Raw genomic sequence first — 17,970 nt, 5'->3', positions numbered from 1 at the left:
AAATCATGGAACATCTTGTTTAATCTCATTGTAGCTTCAGCAGAGCTTTCAAACTAAATCGGCCATTATCTTTTCAGAAAAGATAAGCAAAATTTTTGAAATATTCAAACAAAAAATCTTCAATTATTTCAGTTTGTGTAATAAATCTAAAATGTTTTTTTTAAGTATCACAGTTTGAAGTGATGCATGAGAAAAAAATCATTATATACATTTTTTAATCTCCTTGCATATTCCTTGTATCTTGTATTGAGTTTAAAATAGCATATTATGGTACAGCTCTGACACATGACTTTAATCCTGTTGCGTAGAGATTCCACTCAGATTACTGTTGAAACAATGTCATTGTGGATGCAAAGCTCGCGCCTTTAAAATCCCCAAATCTGATTAGAAGTCACTGGACCTCAAACACCTGCTTATTAATATTTTTCACCTGCATCCGTGTCTTTAAAATCTTTATAATTCGACTCTGAGTATTCAGTTGCCCTTCAGAAAATAGAGTCTCCGTCGTCCCTCGGTAATGATGAATGATAGCATAGGGGGAGAAAAAAAACCTCGGCGAGTGGCAGGAAGCATCATCTCCTGAAATATGAATTGACTGGATTTATCAGGGAAGGAGACGCCATTCATCTTTTTACATGCTGTTCAATCAGAAGCTTCAAATGGCTTCTTTCACCAAACTCTCTCTCCTCCTGCGTCTTCTCCCTCTCTCGCGTTCCTCCTTCATTTTCCCCGGCCCCCTTTCTCCATCACCCCATCAACTCACCGCGGTGATGCTGTCATGACAACTAAAGTGCTTCCTGAGTGCTTGTTGGGTAAACTGACTTTCCCAGAAGTGCTTCCTCCCTTTTACCCTTCCCCCCGCAAGCATGCATCCACATCTACGTGTTCCTTTCTATACTTGCGAGGAACTTGACTGATGCGGCGCGTTGCGCACCCATGCACCCCCGTCATAACCAACATTGTGCAAATCTAACTTCACTGTCAGACACAAAAAGGAAACAGCACAAAGCTACCCCGGATGCCACTGTTAAAACAAACTATTCCAAACAATAATGGAAAAAACCAACCACGTCCTTGCAAGTATAGAAACACAGGAGCTCACACACACGCGTAGACACATTCCTGTAGTCGGTGAAATATTAATAAAATGCTTGATTCAGCAGCGCCAGCTTCTTTCCATGAAAGCCTCGTTGTCTCCAGAGTCCCGGTCAGTGATGGCTAGATGCTTGTTAGATTGGTAGTTCGCCACATTTGTAATGTATTTAGGTCGGGTAATGCCTCCCCCAAATGAAACGGTAAACAACATGTTACTAAACCAACCACACCACCGACACATCGGTGGAGTATTTTGTCCAACATCCAAATCAAACACAACAGTAAACTTGTGTATGTGTCCTTTTCTTTGAAGCCCTATTTTTATTTAACGATAATAAATCTGGGTTGCTTTTTGTAAATCGGTACATTTCCAACCTCAAATCTTGGATCGCTTTTCTGGAATTTGGATGCACGTAGTCCCTGTGTGCAGCAAGTTAATCATGCATGTATCATAGTTATACATTTTTAAAGATGTTGAGGACCGGGAAACAGTGACACATGACCTATAAATGTTCCTGAATTGTCGTCTTTTTTTTTCCCCTGGAAGTGTCAGCATATTCAGTTTGTTAAGTTTACACACAATTGACACACAACAGGCTGAAAACATAGCAACTAGTTACTTTTGAATGCAACTGAGCTGTCAGCACTGCATGGATAAGTCTAATAACTGATTATGAGCTCGAGTCACTAGTTGTTATGAAGAACCTGGACAATTTCACATTTCTTGAAAGAAATTGATTTATGAACTTACGACAAGTACAAGCAACAATACATCAGCGGAATGTCCATTATATTCACAGTATTTTGAGTGATACGTTCCAGGTTCAAACCATAAAGGGCTTTTTCGGATTAATTACACGTCTCTCATGCAAATCTGTGCAGCCTATCTCTGATTTGAGACTTTGCAGGTCCGTTATGCTTCCACAATGTTTAGAAAGTCAACACTTTTCCTTTGCAAGAATCTACATCTGCGCGTCCTTCAGCTCTTGCTGAAATGACTTACTCCTCTCAGGGGTATTGTGATCCCACTGTGTACCTGATTTATGAATGAATGCAGTCTGCAGTGGCTCGGTGCATTGACACAGACAGATATGTGGAAAGTAAATCGATGTCAATGTAATATGTGATCTGGTGTCACGCTTGCTGGTTGGATTCTTTTTCCAGCCCCAACATATCTGGTCAGCATAACTTGACATCTGATTGATCATTTCTTGTTCCCATCTGGACTTTCACTGGGCCAGTAAATTGGTTTTTGCTCAAAAAGTATTGCAACCCTCTTGACCTCTCGGGTTTCTGCTTGTGGCCGGATTGTGAGAATAAATGGGTGGTGAACAATGACCTCCTCTGTCATGCCGCAGACAGGAAAACCCCATTGACTGGGTTGTATATTATTATGGTATTATCATCGGTCTTTGTTTGCGTTCACACAGAGGCGTGCACAAATATGAGCATGCACCGGCACAAACACATGCATACATGCCAAGGCTTGCACACAAACAGTAATAAAAGACACGAAGCCATGAAGCTCGCACGCAGAAAGACACACACAGGCCATGTTTATGTTTCTTTGGGCTGTAGTTTGCTGTGGGACAAATACAGGAAAAGGATATTTACTGCCTTTCCTCGACATGTTTATTAGTTCACAATAGTATCTGCTAACAATACTGGCATTGCATTGAAATTCAGCTTGGCCAGTTTGTTAGTTTTTTTTTTTTTTTTTTTTTTTTTTTTTTTTAAGTTTACTTTGCCGTCAGTCTCGCTGCCTCTGTGTTCAGTTAGATGAGTAACAGGAAAGATGAATATATGAATGAACATGTCACGCGACTCGCCAGGTGGCTTTTGCACTGATGTTTTGTCCGATTTCGCAGATTTCTGTTTATAGAACCTCCAACCTTTGTGATATTGTTGAAACACAGACATTTGTTTGCAGTCAACGTGAGACAAAAGATTGTATTCAGACAAAGCCACCGGTCTAGTTAAGCTCTTTTTGTACATGTTGCATTTTATGTGCACTTGTTTGGCCTGACTCTCCTGGAGCCAAAGAGTAATATAGTGCTCTTGGTCACAGAGGAGAGCGCTCAGTGACTGTCACTTTGCAGCAGACATCAGCTTGTATCCAGGCCTCTAAGGAAGGTAAAAGGATGATACTATAGGAAATAGGACTGAGAGGAGCAGCTTAAACATATAAAGAATAGGATAGTTTCCTTGAACGTGATACTGCTGCTTCACTTTTTGTTCAAAAATAGCCTTCATGGCTTTTTAGAGAACATTTTGGATGATGCTGTAAATCAGTTGTATCTTAGAGAGTAATTGTGACTAATGATAAATAGATAAATATAATACACAATAAAGAAAAACATTTTTAGATTAGTTAAATCAGTCATCCAACAATCCTGTGGTTTGTGTCCTTCATAAAAATGCTCCCCACATTTTTTCCACATTGTTCTGTAGTTTCATGGAAGGCATTTTATTCATTATTTTACAAATTTGACAGGAGGTAATCCCGAGGAGGTCATGCATCTCGTCACGAGATAGACTTTATCTGTGCATGAAAGAATCAACTGCTTGAGGTTGTACAATGACGGTGGCCTTAAAAGTATGTTTGAGGCAACGTCATGTTCTCTTTTCATTCTGAATTAAAGTCATGGGGGAATATCCTGAGATTGCCAGAAAAAAAAAAAAAAGGGCTGAAAACTCCAGGGCTCCACTCAGTCTGATGGTGAGTGGCATTATAGTGTATAACATATTACAAAATAATAATAGGAATTGAAGTGCATGATATAAAGAAAGAATTCTATTTATATTACAGTGTTTCCTCTAGGATTTTCTTCAGCTGTGGGGGCAGGCTGTTTGTTCACATAAAATGAAGCGTGATTAAAAAAAGATGCATATTTAATTGTGATTAATCGAAATTAATCCACAGCAACCCCGTGATTAATCGTATTTAAAATGGTAATTGTTTGACTGAACTAGTAATCACTGAATTAGATATGATGTACATTATTATTTTTGTTATGTGTGTGTTCCTGAATACATGGTATTATAATGGTAATCTCTACAGTCCTGGATGGCACAACGAGCCTTGGGCAAAATCAGATATCGTTCTTATAGAATCCTTTCAAAGGCTTCAAATGGATCTACCAAAACAGAAATTTTAAACATAAGCCTTAAAATAATTTGACTTTTCTGTCTGTTTGGTCAACACAGAAAAGACTTACCAGAAGTACACATTCGAATGAACCACTTGGAAGTGTGAATGCTTATTGTATGACAAATTTAATTAGCATTACTTTATGACCCACGGTGTATAAATGAATTGTAAAAGTTGTGCTAAGAAAAAATAAAAAGTCTTCTTGAAAATAGCTGAATTCAATGTAACTGATATTATAACTAATCCTTGTCAATACAGGTCATGGTTCTAGTGTCTTGTTGTGAAAGTTGATTGAGGGGAGCATTAGCAATTAGTTGGCATTTAATAGTTAAGACTTTACTAACTTTTAAGGTTTGTACTCAAAGCTACACTGAACATTAATAGACTTGTTCTTGTTCAGGTTGGTTGAGAACAACATGTACATATGATTGTGAAGTTAGAACAAGGAATTTCTGTTTGGATTCTCTTATTCTTTATGATTTTAACAAATAAATCCTATTAATCAATTGCAGAACTCGTCAACATGTTTTTGTTTTGCCATTGCTTTAATCAGGCCAGTGTTATCGTTCTCGTTGGTATCATGGTTTGGAAATATATGTCTGAAGCAAAATCCTTGAACCAGAATGTTAAATGGTCCAGTAAGCTGATCGGGGAGTCACAACTGAACATCAGTTAAGGGCAGTTACCCAAATCCATTACAAATGATGACTCCCTCCATTTACAAAATGACTTCCATCTCTTTCCTTCCAGTCAGGCCTTCGTGGTTTCATAAAGAAGAATGAAGAAAAGAAAAGTCCTTTGTCTGAATCCTGGGCACATTTTGAGCTATTGTTTGTGGGTAGTGTATTATCATATCCACCATTAAATAGCAACAGCAGGTATTTAATATTGATAGTGTTATGAGTGGTTTTAAATTATAAACGTTATTATTCACATCTTTCTAGATTCAAGGCTTCTACCAATGAATTTAAATCCTATGTTGATTCACACTATGTGGTCCTTCACTTTGACTTCTGTATCAGTTTACCCCCCCTTCTCTCTTTCTCTCTCTGCCTTAATCGCTCTCTCTCTCTCTCTCTCTAATCCCACCAAACGACAGGCAGTCATATAAATCAACATGTTTACAGTGAAATGTTTCCAATTAAAGAGGACGTTCGTTAAGAAGCATCAACGGACACTGCTGGATCCTTAATTGCCTGGGATGCCGGTGTGTGATGCATATTAATTACGTATTAACCTCGAACTCACAAGATACACACACACACACACACACACACACACACACACACACACACACACACACACACACGGATGCATTCAGGCACACTAGTGTGTATTGCATATTAATTACCTATTAGCCTTTGTGCTGTGCATTAAGAGCTGCGTGGCATCAGAAAGACAGCTTGCCCAAGGGCAACACACACACACACACACACACACACACACACACACACACACACACACACACACACACACACACACACAGCAACATACATGCACACCCCCACACCCAAACTGCCACACATTATTACCACCCTGGCTGTCTATTCAGGCTGCATTCACAATGAGAAATGAGCAATTTCTGTTCGCCAGCCATGACCATAACTAATCCCAGCACAGGAAGTGTGTCTGTGTGTGTAAGTGTGTTCAGGTGGAAATGTTCATTTATGAGTGGGCGTGTCCCTTTCAAAACTCAAAGCATCCCAGTCTGTCCTGTCCTTGGATTTAATGGGATACTTCTAACATAAGAGACGGAAACATAAAGAGAATCAAACAAATGGGACATGGAGCACAATATATTATTTCCACATGTAATTTTAGAAGCTATGGGAACGTCAAGTCATAGTAACGCATTAAAAATGCAATTGTTGTCTGCACAATGGGGTAGAATGAATACCGATGTATTAGCATATAGTGACTAAACCTATTTATATTCAGATGATCATGAAGACAATTAGCAGTATTTACACTGTTCAGATTTAATTACTGCTCGCTACATGAGTAAAACACACTTGGCCAAAAAGGATGATTACCTATGTATTGCACACAGGAAGTCAGTGACTGGACATTATACAAATGTCAAATGTATTGTTTGTAATTTAATCCCGCACATAAACTTTAATGTTACTTCATTGTATATATTTGTATTTTATTGATATTTATCAGATTTCTTTTTCATTTTGTAGAAATTTATCTTCAAGCTGAGCCAAATTAGGTAACATGAGAATAAGAATGTCACGGATATGTAATGGTTAGCACACTTTTCTTACCTTGAGTATATCCATGGTACGATTCCAGGCTTAGTGTCTTTTCTGTGTGGAGTTTGCATGTTCTTTTTGGCCATGAGTGAGTTTTCAGGCGTCCTACGACAGCCCCAAATCATGTGTATTAAATGAATTGGTGTCTCTAAGTTTTCAAGTAAGAATGCATAGTTTTTGCGTTTTTGTTTCAGAAAATGTTCACGATTAGACGGCAACGTTTTGAAAAAGTTTGTTTCCACATAAATGGCAGAAATGCAAAAAAACTGTGTAGTTGGCATGTCAAGCCAGGAGTTGGCGCTGGTAGTTGTTTTTGTAATGAAACCACACTTATACTGACAGAGAACAACGCGCTATAAACATTAACAATGGCGAATATACGGACATTCGTAGGGACAGACGACGAAGTTGGATTGCTATTACGGGTGACTCGACTACAAACTACCAAGTCCCAGGAGTTTATGAACTGGGACTCAGGACACTCTTGATGCCGCCATTGTTGTTATTGTCCATCTACTCATGCATGTGCAGAAGAACCATTTTTACTACGGCCTTGTTGTGCATGCGCAGTAGCAGCGTTTCAGTTACATTCCGGTTTCTGGAAGTCAGAGTATTTTCAAAAAGTTGCGTTTCCCTCCATTTACATGGAGACGGAGTCGGAGGGTTTTCGAAAAGTTCCACCCTTTTGAGCCATTTTCAAAAAGTTGTCTTTTCAATGGCTTCAAGCACGGTTGTTGCGTGAACACATACCCAAACGGGACAAAAGTTTTCCGTTTTTTACAAAATTTGAGTATTGGCACTCAATATCACAAACTTTCTGGGGGAGAAACATTAGCAGGGATAGCCGACTTTTGGAGCTGCTCTTCATCTAGAATCATAAAGAAGCTGACAGAGTAAGTATTTAACATGAGCATTAATCTGATTTAACAATATCAGTCATTCAAAGAATAAAAGGCACAGTAATTTGATTGTGGGAAAAAAGCATTGCAACCCAACTATATTTAATTCGCCACTAACATCTGCCTTTTACTCAGTCGTGTAAACGGGGCCTAATTTGATCTTGGTCTGAATGAGAGTCCACTGGACACGGCTTTTCAGCCACCTTTAACCCAAAATAGGGCTTAGACAATGTGATAATAAAGATGGATGGAGAGATAACAATAACATAGTTTGCATTAAAAGTCATAATTCTCACATGTGAAGAGCAATTCATGGGACACTCCTGCAGCATGGATTTTAATATATTCTCACATAGCTTCACTACTACAATAGGTAAAATCGTGGCTTGTAATTTTGTACTGTAACAATGCACAAGCAGCTTTCCCCACACCGCAGCTAAAAGTCCCATGCTTGAAATCCAGTTGCCATTTAACATGACATTTAGACACATGTTTTCATGCTGTCTGCTCCTTTCCTGACAGTTTATGCTGCGGACCTTAAGGCTGCCCTTCAGCTGAGGTTTGGGCTTAGATTCCGCACTGTACATTCGTGCTCTTTTTCTTTTCTCTTTTCTTGCTCTCTGTGGCATTTTAATAGCTTTTCCTTTTCTCCCAGTTCCAGCCTCCAGTTTGACCTCCATTCCCTCCCTCTGTCTCCAAATCCTTAAACAGATAATTAAGTGACGACAGTGGCATCGGTTCACGATATTGCTGTGTAGTCATTTTGCAATCATGCCATCATGTCAAACAATGCACGCCTGTGCTCCATCTCCACACATGTTCCTCAGCCATTTCCCCGCAGAGCATAGATAATCTGTTTAGCTCGGAATGGAAATGAGCCAGAATTAATGACAATAAATACCTAAACATCTACTTCATTTGTGCTTATTAGTCAACTGGAATTGCTTTTTATTAAAGTGACATGCAGTGTGATTTTTTTTTTTATTTATTTATTTTTTACTTCACACTCATTTGCACATTTTAATTGCAAATGTTTATGTCATTCTCATAATCATTTGCAACTTCCAGAGAGGAAAGAACACCCCCATGCATTATTTTAATTTAATCAGAGCACACCAGCTTATCTTCGACAGCGCATTATCAGCAAACGTCTATCGCTTTATGCTAATATTAAAAAAATCTAGATGTCAGTGTGATTGATTTTGCACCGTTTCCAACGTTCAGTTTGCAGAAACTGTGACCGTCGAAGGAGCTCTAATGTGTTTGCTTCCAGGATTGTATAGTTAGCTGCGTCTGGTACATTCCCGTTGTGTGTAGAAATAAATGGGAGAACTGAGAAGCTATTCTCAGTGACAGCCGGCTGTGACCGTGGCCGAAAGACAAAGAAAGTGGAGACAAACAAAAGAAAAAGAAGAAGAAAAAAAAAGCAGGAGAAAGTTAAAAACTAGTTCAACAGGGAATCCAAGTGGGGAGCCGTCAGGGTGCCACGCTGTGCCAACACCATACTGCTTGACTGACGGCTGAACTTTGGGGAGCGCCGCACCGGCACAGCGGGCGGCGAGAGCTCACCACAAATAAAAAGGGGCGTGTGTGAATAAATAAAACATAATCGGAGATATACTGGCATCACATCTGAATTATCCAGAATTATTATGAGTTACTTTTATCTTCTTAACTGAAATAATTCTTGTTGAGCTCAGGCTGCGCTCTACTTCACAACCGGGCATGTGTGTCTGTGTGAAATGAGCTGCCGCCCCGTTTTTATTGATTCGGCCATGGGGGTTTTGAGGATGGAGTCAAGGGGAGCTGCAGACCAGACAATAGCAATAAATCTGTACCATAAACGCTTTTGTTTGTGTGTGTGTGTGTGTGTGTGTGTGTGTGTGTGTGTGTGTGTGTGTGTGTGTGTGTGTGTGTGTGTGTGTGTGTGTGTGTGTGTGTGTGTGTGTGTGTGTGTGTGTGTGTGTGTGTGTGTGTGTGTGTGTGTGTGTGTGTGTGTGTGTGTGTGTGTGTGTGTGGCAGCCGCAGCAGGCCGACAAAGGGTGAGGTGTGTCCTACTGCCCTGCATGGAGCTTACACACACACACACACAACTTGTAATGTGGTCCTACAGCATGGACTGGATTGGATTCCTCCATCGTGTATTGAGTTATCGACTTTCATTGACAAAGTCATTCTAGTATCAAAAGCAGATTTCACTGCTCCACTTAAGAATAACTCAAAGTGACGACCGGGTTCATCATTAATTAGGGAAAATGGAAAACATGGCTAAAAGTTATATTAGTCATGTACAACTATAAATATGTGCCTCTGGCCTTTGTTTCACACGAAGAGCACGACCCAGTCATGCAGTTTATTATTGGACCTCAACTTAAAAAAAAAAAAAAAAAAGATGTAGAAGCACAACTTAATGCACTTTTTGTCTGTAGTTTAAAAGAAGTGAATATATTTAAATCCCAATGTTTTTGGTCAGTGATTAAATTCTCATTGTAGAGCAGGGGTGTCATAAGGCCCGTTGGCCAAAACCAGTCCACAAGAGACTCCAATCCAGCCAAACCACCAAGCAAATTGTAATGATTTCAAAGAAAACATAGATTTTATGAATACATTTCCGAAGAAAAAGCGGACACGACGCAACAATGAGACCAGAAATGAGATATCGGTTATTCTGCCTCAAAACCATGCTGTTAGGATGAGTTTGTAAAATAAAATGCATAACGCAACAGCTATGGCAGAAGTTTTCTGAACATTTCACCGTATGTTGCACCAGAAGGCTTAATTGAAATTGGTTTCATGTTGATCATGTTGTCATTTTCAGTAGTAATCATTTGGTTTTGTAAAAATATCAACATTGTCATCACGTTCACTTCGCCACAATAAAGATAAACTTCAAAGTTTAGATTTAATGGTTATTATGGCACTATTTTGCTGAACTAAAATGTGATTGACATCACTAATATAGATAGCTCAAATAGAAAAGTCATATGTGCAATCAAACCTCCTCAGCCCAGGTTACAATGAAAACACATCTTTCTTTCTTATTTATGACTTTTACGTTTAATCAGTTGATTTGTCTACTACTGCGTTTGAACACATGTTCAGACATGAAATTTAACAAAAAAAATACAAGCTAAATGTTACAAATCTTATGTCTCATAGACTAATTGATCATCTTATCTGTGTCTTACAGGAAAACTAAGTTTTAATTTGAGAATAATTTGGCTCTAGGACGACTTTCGGGAATAAATGAATCTATAAAACCTTTGTTTCAGAGTGAAAACGCTAATATTTTCAATACATTAGTAATGCAAGGCGTTGTGTATAGAGTGTAAATGTACTTAAGTTGTAAGATAGGTGTGTTATTCATGCTCCTAAATATGTGGTTTACCTCAGTATTCTTGATAACCCTGATAATGATTTAAAGTTTGAGCTATTAAATCTATCATAAAGAATAAATGACCCCGGCTGTGGACTCCTGCATAATGAAACCCCCCAAAAAATACACCAAAATGTAAATCTTTTCACATGTGAATGAAACACACCCTGGAGGCGGACATTAGCGTCTGTGCTCTGCCGAGCATAAATTATGTCATCACATGTATCGCTGTCTGTCCTCTCAGAACTAGGCCAGCCTCAGAAATGCCTCAAAAGCGAAGGCTTGAGAACTGAACTCGTAATTAGGGTTTGCGCGGCATTCCTCCGAGCCGAACGGCGTTTTCGGTGAAAGCACGTGCTCGTGCACGTTTGCGCGTGAATCCGAGGTGAGACTCGGAGCGATCCCGGGCAGAGGGAGAATTCTTCAGGCCTAATGTTCCATGACAACAGACCAAGGTTCCGTCAAGGTGAATCAGAGCCACCGCCGCCTAATGACCGACACACATACACATACACACCATCCAGTCTCTCTTCTTTTGTCTTGTCCCGCCTCCTCTTTTCTCTCTCTGCCTCGTAAACTCCCCTGTTTTCGCCGTCATCCTGTCTTCTTACCTGCAGCTCAGCGGCGTGATTCAACATCACAGCTGCGATCTGACACACACAAGCAAAAGGCGCTCCTGAATGTTAGAGGAAAACCCCCCTCTCACCCTGGTCCTCTCATTTTCCCCCTCTTCCCATCTTCTCCGGTTGTCAACAACTGCACAATAATCCGCGAACACAGTTTTATCAAAAGTCTTGTAATTCATCTGTCGGGAAGTCGTGAAGAAGACGAGGGCTCCCTGGCTTCGGGGGCGGCGGGGTGGGCAGTGCAGCCAAGGCGACAGAGACTGTTGATGTATTCCTGCGTGTTAACATTCAGAGTGCATCACCCTCCTGTCTACCTGCCCCACTTAGATCAGCCATCTGAGGGTGTGTTTGGTGTCGGAGGAAGAGACGCTCTCGCCTTGTTTCTGTGTTCCTTCTTCTTGTTTGTATACGCGCTGCACATATGGGACCAATATTGTGCAGCAGATGCAAAGTGCAGAGTCTTAATCAGGAGGTGGTTATGAATCAGTGAAGCCCACTTTTTTTTTTCTTGCTTTTTTTTTTTTTTTTTTTTCTTCTTCAAATGGAGACAAAAAGACTTGAAGAAGGGAACAAGGTTTGCGTGGGTTGAAAATGAAGTTTGAAAGAAAAAGTGTGACGAATTTGGTTTAATTTCAGCTCTGAGGCTTTGTATACATACATATCTCTGATGAGGAGCTTCAAAACAACAAAAAACCACCCAGGGAAATGTTTCTACCACTGTGATGCTGACCTCCTTTTCTTTTCTTTTTTTTTTCTTCCAAATGAAATAACCACGCTGTCCTGTTTTTCCTTTCCCCCCCCCCCCACTTTTTATTTTTACCTCGCTCCCCATGACCCCCTTCTCTTTTCCCTGTCTGTACGTCGACTCTTATCGTCTCATCTCTTCTTCATCCGACCCCAAACACTCCACGGCGTCCTCTCCCTCCCACCTTCCCTCCATCCCTCCTTCCCTTTCTTGTCTTTTCAGTCTGCAAAGTGGGGTTTTACCGCTCGCTGCTGGAGTCTCTGGCCTGCAGTAAATGTCCACCTCACAGCGTGGCCAGGCAGACGGGGGCCACCGCCTGCAGTTGTGAAGACGGATTCTACAAGATTGACTCTGACCCTCCTAATATGGCCTGCACACGTGAGAATACAGTCATTTTCTATTTGCAAGCGGTGTCACGACTCACAGCTCGTCCTCAGTTTTGTACGGCTCGGACTCCCTGTAGTTTGGAAGGTGCACGATCTGCAGATTTCTTGGTGTGAAATATAGTTTTAGTGCTGCCGGGGCTTTTGAATGCAACTATTCCTAAACTATAGATGCCATTCAAAGATATAAGGCAGGTATAAAAGTAGCTGACTGTTTCAGTCTTTGCTACCTTTTTTTGTGAATTACACACTATGAGGTAGTTTTGGCAGGAACACATCAGGAACTGCTGCAGAGCTGCTGTCTCCTTCACTCGGCAAACACTCGAATTGTTCGAAGCCTCAGTAGCTCCTGTTTGAGGAGAAGCTCCTTCCTCATCCGGACCTAACCCGCCTCTCTTTACCTGTGATGAAGCAACAGCTTTAAATGAATAATATTACCTGTCTGCTGCTGTCTGCATGTTGGTGTGTGGATCTCAGCTGTTGCATGAATGTGTTCCCGTTAAGAACCACTAACATTTACAATATAGAGCACCTTACCTAAAATAACTGATCCAGCTTCAGTTAAACATTAATCAATAAACTGACCTGCAGCTTGCTGGACGCTCAGCTAATGCATCACAACAGGTTTTTTTTTTATAACAGGCGCACGTGAAGGAGACAAATTAAAGTAGTGCTAGAAGCGCTGCACCAATTAAATATTTACCTGGATCATAACTGGAGGAGTAACAGCACTGCTGACCAGAAACATCCAGATTGCTGCTGATTTGTATCCCCTCCATTTTGTGTTTTTCCACCAAAATCACAATCGCTTTGGCAAACTTTTCAGTCTTTCACGATCCTTTTCAGAGACCGGTTTATGAATTCTGAATAAAAACCACAGCACACTTGTCCTGAATTTTCCAAATGTTTTAATGTGCTTTTTGTGTTTCTGCTCCCATTTCCACTGAAATCCTATCCGCTTTGAATGTCAAACTTTTTGCAGTTTTTTATGATTTGTTTTTCGGAGGCGGTTTGCAGAATGGTTAACAATAGTCACAGCACACTATTCTCAAATATTCCACGTGTTTTGATGTGCTTTTTTTATATATATAGTGTTTTGTGTTCGGGTATGTAACTAGTCCCGCGCCGAAAACCCAACGGAAGAAAAAGATGAAGCTCAAAACAGGGCCCTCCGATAGTAATCTTTGCACGTTGCCTTCTAAAGAGGCACCACAGAATCACTGCAACGAGATAACCAGCTTTCAGGAACTTGCTCAACATTGGTGTGTTAGTGAAAGTGCAGAAATTGAGTGAAAGTTTCCTTGATGAACTTTAAGTTGACGTTTCGGACGTCATTGCCGATCTGCAATAATATACATCTGCAAAACAATCCAGCGTGTGACTCCAAACTGTTTTGCTCAAGCTCATTAAGGCGTCACTGTGTGATATGGTGCCTCTGTTGTTCCCACCTTCGTCAGGCCCTCCCTCGGGTCCACGCAACGCCATTTCTAACGTGAACGAGACCAGCGTGTTCTTGGAGTGGTCCATCCCGATGGAGACGGGCGGCAGGAAGGACGTGCGCTACAATATCCTGTGCAGGCGAGTTCTGCCTGACGGGAGGGGCCTGGAGGAGTGCGGCCCCAACGTCCGTTTTCTGCCGCGCCGCGTGGGCCTGTCAAACACCTCGGTGATGGTGGCCGACCTCCAGTCACACACCAACTACAGCTTCCTGCTCGAGGCTGTCAACGGGGTCTCGGAGCTGGCCAAAGACCACACGAAGCAGTATGTGTCGCTTAACGTGACAACCAATCAGGCAGGTATGTCAAGACCCGATCTGCCACAATTCATCAATACTTTTGCTTTGTGAGTTCTCCAATCAGCAGCCAGCTGTATCATCGTTATTTTTCTTTTTTCTTTTTTCTAACCTCCTCAGCAATCCCTCTTAACCATTACACCCATTTTTTGTCACGAACCCTTTTCATTTCCCAGACGTAGACCAACCTGATATCTCAGTTCGCTCACAAAGACGACAGATGATCAAATTATCACAGTATTTGTCCAACAAATGTGTCGCGGTATTAATTTTCGCTCAGGCGCCATCCCTGCAGCGAATGAGTGAGCGCGGCGCAGTGGAAAAGCTTTTCTCCAGATATGTCATCAAAAAAATAAACAGCTTGCCCTCCTTCACTCCCTCCTCAATTAGGCATCACATTTCATCAACAAGATTCTGCAGGAGTCTGTTTTATAATGAAAGCTCTTGATTTGCAGTTTATGCGTGCGAGTTGTGTGTAAGCAGGTGTTACTCTGCATGCTTATCTGTGATGAATCAGGCTGATGACATGCGAGTCATCTTTTAATTTCTGGTTGAGATTTACGTTTACTTTTTTTTTTTTTTTTTTTTTTTTTTTTTTTTTACTCTGCGAGGAAATATGAAAACATTAGCTGGTATTCTGTTTTTGCACTTGTATCTGCAACTGAGTGGTTATTTTTATGATGCCGGAGCAGCTTGGCGAACCGACACAAACATAAAACCTGCTTAGGCAAGCCACTAAACGAACAATAAAGCGGCCAAACGTTAAAAAAAAAAAAAAAAAAAGACTGGTTACATATTGAGCAGCTAAAAGAGTCCATCTTCTTCACATAGCTGTAAATATCTCACGCTTTGTTAGCTTTGCTTTTAAATGAACATTAGAATTCCCATCTGCTTGGGGAGCCCGCTCTCATGTTTACAGGAGGTATGGGCGTTTGTCGTTGATTTTATTTGCCTGTAATGAAATGGATAACACACAGCGTAATGAAATGAGGAAGGGGGAGAAAAAAAAAAGTATGAGATTAATGCTCTCATCCCAGAGGCTTCCATCTGGAGGGGAAGGCACAATATAAAGAAAAAAAGCAGCGCTGAAATCGCCGCGTTTCTTCCGTTTTGTTGAGCAGATGGTTCATTGGCAGTGAAAGGACGGTTTCTTAGCCGTGGCGGTAGTATCAGTGGGAGTGTTGGTGGGAGTGATGGAGCAGGTACAGTTTGTGTCGGGGAGGCAGATGGTTGTTGAACAGCTGACACTCCTCTAACTGTGTTGTCACTGTGGCTGTCAGCGCACTGAGTGGATTACGTCAGACTACACGACTCGAACCTTATTGGAGTTGTGGCTGGATTAAAGTTGGCCAGTCACTGGACCAAAGGAAGATTAGGGATTATCTTAGATTACACTTGGCCGGCAGAGTCAAAGACAGATGAAGTGTGCTGCTTTTTGGCCCGGGTGTGGTGCAGACTGATGCAGGTGATGGTGAGGGAGGAATATAGTGATAAATCAGTGGTTGACTTTTAGTCAAAATAATCTTAAGTATATACTCTGTTCTCAGATTTAGGTAAAGGCCTTCGGGTCTCTCCAAAAACACAAAGTTAAAGCCAAAATGTTCGTCACAAAGTTTTCTTTAGCCTGCATTTGGAAACCATCACCATTCATTCAAAGCAGGTAAATGCTTAATATAGATTTCAATTCTACACACCTACTAAGGTGAAATTTTGTGGTAGTCCATCTGTGTGTCTATCCAAACGTTGATTGTTACAGAATCAGAAATAACACAAAACTGAACTTAAACCAGGATTTCAAGGACGGATTTTCAGGCATATTTTTTTACTCACCTGAGGCAGTAAAAGCTATTTTTCCTCAAGTTCTTTAATTCCTTCATGGAAACTCAACTGTTTCCAAAGAGACAATTTTGAATGATGTTTTCCAACAATATTTCCAACCATGAGAGTCCTCTGAGGGGGGTTTTATGATACATGCGAAACATTGAGCAATGATGAGGAGAAAGAATTTTACTCCAATAATGAGCCGTATGCAGAGTAGCAGAAAAGGTCATTGGTTGCCCTCTTGCCCCCCTTATAGGACATAGCCAGCCTGTCCCCGTCCCCCCCCCCCGCCATCCTGAACAGCAGCTGTTAAACCCGCTGTGCCCTGACAAGCGGTTCACGTCCTTAACATATAGGACCAAGAGATTTAGGAGCCGTTTTTATCTGGAGGCTGTCAAAACCCGGAACACTGATGCCAATAATTGGGCCGACGGCCATGTAGTTCACCCCGACAGTAAATACTAAAGCTGTTCTTTCTACTGTAGATACTAATTTTTGAAAATTTAAAATGATTGATATTGTTTTTAGCTTTTACACTGACCAGAAGAAGCTGTTATAGATCTATCATCTACCGACCAGGATTATAAAGGCATCAGTTTGTGGACTTGTTTCATCTTATCTCCCAAAATATGCAAATGAAATGACCTGAGAGGGGAAAATCGCTCTGGTGACCACTTAATCATCTACATGACATCTAACTGGGGATTCCTCATAAAAACTCACTGTAGCTTAAAAGACCTTTTAAAAGGTCACAGTGTTAAAAACTTGCCTCGAGCAGCATTGACAGGGGATTTCTTCCAAATTATAAAAACGCCTCCAAAATTGCTCCTCCTCTTTTTGTAGTGGCCGAGGTATAAAAGGAAATGAGCCATCTCTAAACCACTAACACACCACAGGAAGTTGGTTCAGTAGGACTGATGAAGAACCATATAATTTACTTAATGCGACTATCAATACTTACTCTATATTACTACCACTGAATAATTCAAAACCAGTTCAAAAAGGTTTTCATTTGTGCCAAAATCTCAAAGAAGAAAAATACTGGATGTTTTCAGTGGCTTTAACATTCGTCTTAGGGCAGGGTTGTCAAACATAAGGGCCTTGGGCCAAAACCAGCAAGAGGCGTTTCGTTAGGTTGGCTTTATGTTAATATTGTAACCATTTTTTCAGGATGATTGTTAGATTTTTTTGAAAATATCGACATTCTCATATTGTGAGCCACAACAAAGAAAATCTTGTATGGCACTGTTTTACCACTCAAGATGACATCGGGCTGTGTGTGGCCCCTGAATTAAACTGTGTTTGACACCCCTGTCCTCAGGTCTCTTACCAAGATGTTTGAACATAACAGAAACCTCAGAAAAACTATCTCACCCCAACACTGTGGCCACCTCCATTGTTTCATGAACCCATCCGGCTGTCACATGCACATTGTCTGATGTGTGATCTCAGCCAGTAAACTAACTGGTGGATAGACAGGGGAAGTGGTTAACTCTGTAGTTTTCATTTGCTTTTTTCGGATGAGGTAGATGGTGCTCGATATTTACTGCCTTGTTTTTCCAGCCAGTAAAGTTACTACATCTCTTTCAGCTCCATCACCATTTGATTGCCTTCACTGTTTTGTTGATGGTAGACCTGTTGTTATCTTTGCAAGTGCTTGTTATCGTCGGACTTGTGTGAAAGACATTCTGCGCTGATGTTTCCTGTGTTGTGGACCTGCAATGCTTTATAAATATATTTGCATAACATTAAATCCGACACCACATTTCTGCTATATAGCACATATATAGCCTTCGCTTTTGCACTCGTATGTAAGCCATGATT

General features: G+C 40.9%; 1 protein-coding gene across 1 annotated transcript in view; it reads left to right on the top strand.

The window, feature by feature from the left end:
* Positions 1 to 17,970, top strand: part of epha5 (EPH receptor A5) — a gene marked incomplete at both ends in the record, with an annotated part of 85,517 nt that overhangs the window by 29,855 nt on the left and 37,692 nt on the right. Inside the window, 2 exons of the mRNA XM_080477177.1 lie at positions 12,373 to 12,528; positions 13,991 to 14,329. Of these exons, the coding sequence (XP_080333303.1) occupies positions 12,373 to 12,528; positions 13,991 to 14,329 (495 nt within the window). The remainder of the gene's footprint in view (positions 1 to 12,372; positions 12,529 to 13,990; positions 14,330 to 17,970) is intronic.

Source organism: Lipophrys pholis (genome assembly GCF_963383615.2).
Source record: "Lipophrys pholis genome assembly, chromosome: 12".
Lineage (NCBI taxonomy): Eukaryota > Metazoa > Chordata > Actinopteri > Blenniiformes > Blenniidae > Lipophrys > Lipophrys pholis.
Note: the sequence above shows the minus strand (reverse complement) of the source record. Positions and strands in the feature narration are given on the sequence as shown.